This window comes from Gavialis gangeticus, unplaced genomic scaffold, assembly GCF_001723915.1.
Source record: "Gavialis gangeticus isolate Ggan-Ray unplaced genomic scaffold, GavGan_comp1, whole genome shotgun sequence".
Classification (NCBI taxonomy): Eukaryota; Metazoa; Chordata; order Crocodylia; family Gavialidae; genus Gavialis; species Gavialis gangeticus.
The window spans coordinates 35,659,568-35,667,404 of NW_017728997.1; the positions used below are offsets into that span (position 1 = coordinate 35,659,568).

The window sequence follows — 7,837 nt, forward strand, 5'->3', positions numbered from 1 at the left end:
ATTCCAAAAGCTGTAACAATAAATGCATCTAAAATGCTGGCATGTGCAGACTTGCACATAACTTTACTATTTTTCCACGATTTTAGCTATAACACACCTGATTGATTCCTCACATTTAATAAATAAGCATATGGACTGTGGGCCTAATGTGAGGCAATCAGACTCTCAAATAGAGCAGATTTGACTAAGGAGTGGTACGGTCTCTCTTAATTCCATTAACCCATCTGGCCCCTGATTGTTAGTCTATTTTTGGGAGAAGTGGTGCTGGGAACTTTTATATTTTGTCAGCAGTACCAGAACACTTCTGTTCTTAAGCTTTAAGCATTCATTTCCTCAGGTATATTCCTAGCTATTGTCACCCATTATAGCACTTTTTTTTTACTAAAGTACAGGATGTGCATCTTCCAAATTTGCCAGTAAGACTTCTGTGCCACCTGGCTGAGTCTTTTCACATTGTGTTTCCTGCCTCTAAATGAGGTATGGCCACAGTCCTTTCTAACCATCCTCTTGTATGGCCTATAGTCTATGTGACTGTATTATAGAGCCAGAAAAATTTGGATATCTGTTTGTCTGAGAAGCAGCTATTTTAAATGTCTGTATCTAATTTGCCATTGTACTGTAAAGAAAATGGTTCAGCAAAAAGGAGCATACAGTGGAAATACCTTGACTTCATCTAGCTTAAGGTTTAACACTTAGGACAGGTGGAGCCGTTACACTTTTACTGATATATGTGTTTGGAAACCAGCCTATATGCATAATAGAAGAGAAGTTCAGCACACACAGACTGTTTTAAAAATGGCAGAACCTGGTCACCCCACTTCCCTCACCTCAAGAGGCAAATGTGTGTTGTGTTTACTACCAATCTAAACTATACCAGTTACAGAAAACGGTGTAACATAAATCAATTCCACCTCAGGTTTTTTGAATATCTGTACCTAGCCTTAATCATTAACTTAGTGCATGATGTATTGCATATGTTCATGTAGAAAAGGGTGTCTGGACTATGTAGTTTATTTGGGCTTAGTTACAAGCCAGTTTCAATTTAAAACAGCAAGTTTAAAGTACTCTGCTAAATGAGGAAACAAATTATATTGTTCTGTGCCCTAAAGAAGAGAGCCATCTCTTCCTTTTGAATGATCTGGAAGTAAAAGAAGTTTATGAAACAAGTATACTTGAGTAAGGTGAAAGTTTTGAAACTGATGATAATACATTATTGGATAAAATTAGGTGGGTTACATTTTACCTTTGTGGTCACAGGAGTACATATTCTTTGAATCTTCTAAGTATATACATATTATTGTTGAGAAGCTACATTAAGAACTGTCAGCTGTTTCCAAATGTGTGCGTATGTGTTTCTTCTTGTGACAGGGAGACTGAAGCCACTTTCTGACTATTGCAGTGGAGTCAGAGTGAAAGCTGAAGCTCAAGGATATACAACGCTTGTGGTTAGTTATACTCATGGTCATGTCCACCTTAGTGCTAGCATCACGATTGCTGCTTATCTGCCACTAAAAGTAAGAATACTCTTGAACATTTTCTTTCATTTCTGCTCCTAAAACTTTTAAGTAACAATTCTATTGTGAAACCTATGTGTAAAAAATGAAATGATGATCTCATGATCCTGGTTTAGGTAAGTGTGGCTCTCTGATTTAGAAAAGTAGTAAGTGCATGCTTACGTCTGAATTTACTTTGGTGTGATGACTGGCTCTGTGGATGTGTGGACGCCAGTGGATGTGATATAGCTTGACTTTAACAAGAAATGCAAAACTCTAGCACTCTTGGTTCAGAGATGAGACCTTTTATTAGACCAACGAAGAAATTGCAAAAAAAATGGCTTTTTCTGCAAACTTTCGGGCATATACACCCTTCCTCAGGCTCAGGGAAAATTTAAAGATAGTAAGAAAGTCCCCATAGGTAGAAAATAAACTTTATTTTTGCACAGAGGAAGCTGAAGGTGGAAGTTCCTCTGGGTCCAAGAGAGTGTCTTAAGACACTCTGTTACCCAGAGGAAGCAGAGGACTGCTTTTGTTCAATATCTTCATCAATGACCTGGAAGATGGGATGGAATGTACCCACAGCAAGTTAGCAGATGACACCAAGCTGGGGGAAGTAGTAGATATGCTGGAGGTTAGGACTATGATTCAGAGAGACTTGGACACATTGGAGGCCAAAAGAAATCTCATGAGGTTCAATAAGGAGAAATGCCAAGTCCTGCACATAGGACGGAAAAATCCTAGGCATGAGTACAGGTTGTGGACCGACTGGTTTAGCAGAAACTGTGCAGAGAAGGACCTTTGAGTTACAGTGGACAGTAAGCTGAATATTTGCCAACAGTGTGCCCTTGTTTCCAATAAAGCTAATGGCATATGAGGCTGCATTAGTAGGAGCATTGCCAGCAGACTGAAGGAAGTGATTATTCGCACCTGTTTGGCACTGGTGAGGCCACATCTGGAGTATCATGTCCAGTTTTGAGCTTCCCACTACAGAAAGGATGTGGACAAATTGGAGAGAGTCCATAGGAAGACAACAAAAATGATTAAGGGGCTGCAGCACATGACTTATGAAGTTAAGCTGAGGGAGCTGGGCTCATTTAGTCTGGAGAAGAGAAGACTGAGGTGGGATTTAATAGCAGCCTTCAACTACGTGAAGGCTGGTTTAATAGCAGCCTTCAACTACCTGAAGGCTGGTTCAAAAGAAGATGGATCTAGACTGTTCTCAGTGGTGTCAGAAAGCAGAACAAGGAACAATGAGCTCAGGTTGCAGAAAGGGACATTTAGGTTAGACATTAGATGAAACTTTCTCACTGGGAGAGTAGGAACCACTGAAACAGGTTACCCCAGAGAAGTTGTGGAATCTCCATCCTTGGAGGTTTTTAAAATTCATCTAGACAAAGCCTTGGCTGGGATGATCTAGTTGGGGATGGTCCTACTTTGAGCAGGGGTTTGAACTAGATCTCCTGAGGTCCCTTGTGGCCCTCATTTTCTACGGTACTGAAAGACATTTGATTTCTCTGCTGACATTTATATCTTGTGAAGTTTTTCTTTTTCAGGCGTCTGCTTAAACAGTGTTTAAGGAAATTGATAGTATACTGTAGTGAGTTAGTGCAGGGATGCCCAAACTTTTGGCCTCATGGTCAGTGGTGTGCAGTCAGTCCACAGGCCTAATCAACATGCCTGCCAGCCTGACCAGGGCCTTATCTGGTGCACACCCACTGAGCTTGGCCCCACATACTTGCTGGGGCCCCATGCTAGATCATGCTTGGAGCCCTGGCCCCGTACACAGGACTATGGCACTTGGCCCATCAAGGCAATCCAGTGGCAGGGGAGCAATAGCAGTGTTAATTGCCATTCCTCCCCCACAGCTAGATTTCAGGACACTTAGGAAGCCCTGCAGGCTAGGTAGACATAGTTTCATGTGCTGGAAGTTGAGTACCACTGAGATGGTGCATTTTTTCCACTTCTTCCTAGGCTGAAAATGAGTTTGTTGCAGTAATCCATTTTTGAAGTTGTGTAGCAAAACAGTAACATTTAGAAAGGACTGTTCTCTGCTCAAGAAAAGGTACAGCATAGTAGATCTTTCAGAAGCAAATATGGAAACCACAGTAAAGAAACAAGGGCTGTGTACTGCAGATCTCAATAAAAGCAGTATGACATTATGGGAAATGAGAAGGTGCTGTGAGAAGCAAATGAAGAAAGTGTGCAGCGAAATGGTATCTCTTTCACAGAATTTTATAAATAGACTTGGACTTCACAATCAGTTCATGAAATCATTCAGGACATGGATATACTTTTTCTTCTCCAAAACATAGCTGTCTGGTTAATTAGTTACTACTCAGTTCACTCTGATATGAGGGTGTGGGAAGCTCAGAGCCTTCAAAGATTCAAACTGGCTATTTAAAAATAATTAACGGCCTAATAAACTAGTAATGAGAGCAGTCACAAGTGCATGATCACAGCAGCAAAGAAAGGCAGGCCTGTCTTATTACAGTTCCTGTCACAGTGCACAAACCTGTTCCAGTAAAAGTTCTGTTAACCAGCATCTTACAAGCCAGCATGCTCAATTAACTGGCATGCCGGCTTGTAAGAGAAAGTGAAACCGGAAGTGCCCACTGTGGCACTACCGGTTTTTCAGGGCCCCCACAGCCCAGGGCAAAGCAGCTTGTGCTGCCAAGCCCCCATGGCCTGGAGGCATAAAAGGCTGTGCGAGGCCCACCTCCCTGTCCTGTGGGGCCCACAGGAGGGATGGCAGTGCCGTGGGAGGGGCAGTGGGATGTCCCAGATGCGGCGGGAGAAGCAGCGGCCTGGGCCACTCAGTTAAACAGCATATTTTGTTATCTGGCATCCCCCATTCCTGGGAGATGCAGGATAACAGAGCTTTCACTGTATTTGGCAAAAAGCCTTGCAAAAAATAAAAATGTTTTCAGTGGTGGACAGATGACAAAGCAAAATAGGACAATAATAGGGCAGTGCAAAGCTTTGGTAGTTGATTCAATTTGGAGGAGATTCGGCCTGATTCAGAGACTGAATCTCTGAATCTGAATCCTAATCGAATCAGCAGACCAAGTAAAAGCTCCGAATTGATTCAAAGCATCTGAATCAATTCAGAAAAGATTTGGCCACTTCAGAGATTCGGCCATAGACTAAACACGCAGCTGAGACAACTGCCTCCAGCTGGTAAATCTTTTGGGGTTGGGGGAGGTGGGAGGGAAGGGGTGTGGGGGATGGAGGGATTGGGGCTGGGGCAAGCTGCCCAGCTGTGGTGGGGAGCATGTTACTCGGGCAGGGGGCACGGCATTGCTGGGAGCGGGCACTCTGTCCTGCTACTGCTTGCCCACCTGGGGTGGGCTGTGGACACGGCAGTGGGCAAGTGGCAGCAAGGCACAGCCCCCACTCCAAGTGCTGCTGCACCTGCTTTGCACATCAGCTGGCAAGTGGTGACAGGGCAAAGCCCCCGCTCCCAGCGCTGATGTGGTCGTGGCAGCGCTGGGAGCAGGTGCTATGCCCTGCCACTGCCCCGAGTAAGCCACGCCTTCACAGCACTGGCTGGGCAAGCAGCAGCAGGGCATAGCCCCCACGGCTCTCCTCACTGGGGCAGAGGCAGGCACAGCTAGAGGAGCCACAGGAGAAGCCCCAATGGCTGCCCCATCCCCCACCCAGCCCAGCCTCCCGGAACTTCAAAAAAAAAAAAAAAAGGACAAGAGCCCCGCACTCACTGGTTCTGGCAGCAGTGATTGGGGGCCTCTGAGGACTTGTGGCAGAGGTCCCCCAGGCAGCAGGGATCTCCCCACCCCCTCCCGCTTGGCACCTGTGTGGCAGCTCCCCCATGGCACAGATGTGGTGTGGCTTGGCAGGCCACTGCCATGGGGCAGCTGCCACAGGGGTGTCAAGTGCAGGGAGGGGGTGGAGGGAATCCCCACTTTCCCATGCTGCATGGCGTGGGGGGTTGGGCTCTGCCATGAGCACCTGGAGGTCCCAATCACCACTCCTGCAGCCAGTGAGTACAGGGCTTTTTTTTTTAAGTGCCAGGACTAGGTTGGGGTCGGGCGGGGGTGGGGCTGAGCAGGGCAGCCATGGGGACTTCTCCTGCGGCTCCCCCGCCCGGAGAGGCAGGCACAGCCGAAGGAGCTTCCTGGCTGTGCCTGCCTCTCCCTGGCCACTCTGAATCAGCACCAAATCTTCTAAAGCTGATTCAGCCAGATCAATTCAGGACAGTGATCTGAATCTCCGAATCAAATCACTGTCCTCCGAATCGGCCGAATCCAAATTGAATCCTTCCCTATTCGCACAGGCCTAGAAAATAAAATCCTGAATTGAAGGGCAGTACTAAGCAATACTGTGCAATGAGTTTAGCCTCATAATTAGTAATGAAATACTGATATCAGACAAGGTAAGGCTGGTATGTCTTAGTATAGTAAAATTTTTGGCTTCTGGAATAAATAATTTTTCCTTAAAATCCCAACAATCTGAATACTGGGACCAATTTGGCTAAAGTGGAATTGCGTTATAATCAGTCGTGACTTATTCTACTCAGCCAATCTGGCTTAAGTTGAGTAGTTAAAAGACAAAAGTGGTCCTTTGTCTCATCCCCTGAACATTTCCTCCCTTCTGCCAGTAATCATCCCATCTTTTTTATTATTAGTGTCCTTTATGCCAATTTAATTTATAAAATATTCTTGTTCAATTATGAATACTACATGAACTAAAATCAAAGCACAATGTAGTATTACAGAACAAAGAGGCTGTGGATTTCAGAAATAGTAACACATACATATGATAAATAAGATAAGCTATTGGAATCTAAAGATGTAACACAACACTCATGCAGGTAATATATTCAAGAATTAAACTGACATGTAAGAGTTCAAACAAGTAAATATAGAGAGTATATTAAAAGATGTCCACTGAGCTGGGAAAAGTTACATTTATCAAAGACAGCATTTCATTTCTTGGTGTTGAAGTATGGAGTGAGATTATAAAATGGAATGTACCAGGTTTGGGGACAGAAGCAATAAACAGAGCTTGTACCAGATCAAAGACGCTTCCTCAAGAAGAGTTCTTTGTATATGTTTCAGACAACCTGAGCTGTCAAAAAATATTGAAACATCATGAACGTAATAAAAGATCTTCTCTCATTAAGACTGAAATCTGCAAAAATGTTTGAGCTTGTTATATTTCAGATAAAAAAAACTAATTCCTCCTTCCATAGGCAATAAAATGACTGTCAGGTAAAGACTCAAAGAATAGATCCTTTTAGGATTATTAAATGCGTCCTGACTAATAGTTCCTGGCCTCTTATTTAGCTACCAGTATCAAAGACTTTGAAAATCACCATTTTATGGTATTTTTGAAACCGTGATTTCTGGTCTTCAGAATAATAAGTTTGCTGTGGTGGGTTGTTGTTGGTTTTTGGCGCGGGGGATTTGGGCAGGATGGGGGTGTTGGATGAGATGTCACATGAACTGGTCCGCAGAATAAAGAAGAGTGAAAGGTCTTATCACAGAAGAATGAACAAACGCCAACAGCATAAATTATTTAATCCCACATTCTTGGTGACACATGGAAGTTTATGGAAAAAGTGTATCCTGTGAGGTAGAGTAAAAAAAGCCCAAAAGAACAATGCCTGGCATTTATAATTGTGTTTCCACATGGTCCTAGAAAATATTGAGTACCAGCCCTTTACCTGTAAATCCAATATATACTTAAATGAGGTTGTAAAACACTTGAAACAAATTATTGTTTACATATTACAAATGTTGGACCAGTTTCTATGTAAATAAACATCACAGGCAGTCCCATTGAAGTCAATGAGATGGTGGCACAAGATTTATTTACTTTTGTGATTTATATGCCGCCACTCCCAACAGAACAACTCGACAGGGCTACTAGATTATCAAAATAAAACAGAGATCCGCTAAACAGCACCTCAGGCCAGCTTTGTTTGATAAATGCCTGCCCAAATAGGATACTCTTGCAATGCTTCTGAGAGATGTCCAGGCTCAGGCTTTGGTAGATCTCAAGAAGGGAGGGAGTTCCAGAGCTGAGGAACAGTTGCCAAGCATAATCTCCCATGCATTTTTGCCAAGATGTACATTACTGTTTAATTCGGCATAATATTCCTAGGAAGTCTCACTTCAAACCTTTGATTTCATTCAGTAGTGTAAATAAACATATAAAGTGCAGATTCTGGAAAACATTTCTACTTGGGAGATAACTGTCAAGTTGGAGAATTTCAAAAGTTAGAGGATGTAATTCTGACCCTTTTTAAGCATGGGAGAGAGTGCCGTTTTCTTCAGTGGCTCCAGGGCCCACCCAGCATCTCTTTTCTTTTTTTTTTTATA

At 43.4% G+C, this 7,837-nt stretch overlaps 1 protein-coding gene across 1 annotated transcript in view; it reads left to right on the forward strand.

Annotated features, from left to right (window-relative positions):
• The window catches only part of NUP210 (nucleoporin 210), a 128,523-nt gene that overhangs the window by 39,820 nt on the left and 80,866 nt on the right, over nucleotides 1–7,837 (forward strand). The window contains exon 15 of the mRNA XM_019504616.1: nucleotides 1,369–1,514. Coding sequence (XP_019360161.1) covers nucleotides 1,369–1,514 — 146 coding nt within the window. The remainder of the gene's footprint in view (nucleotides 1–1,368; nucleotides 1,515–7,837) is intronic.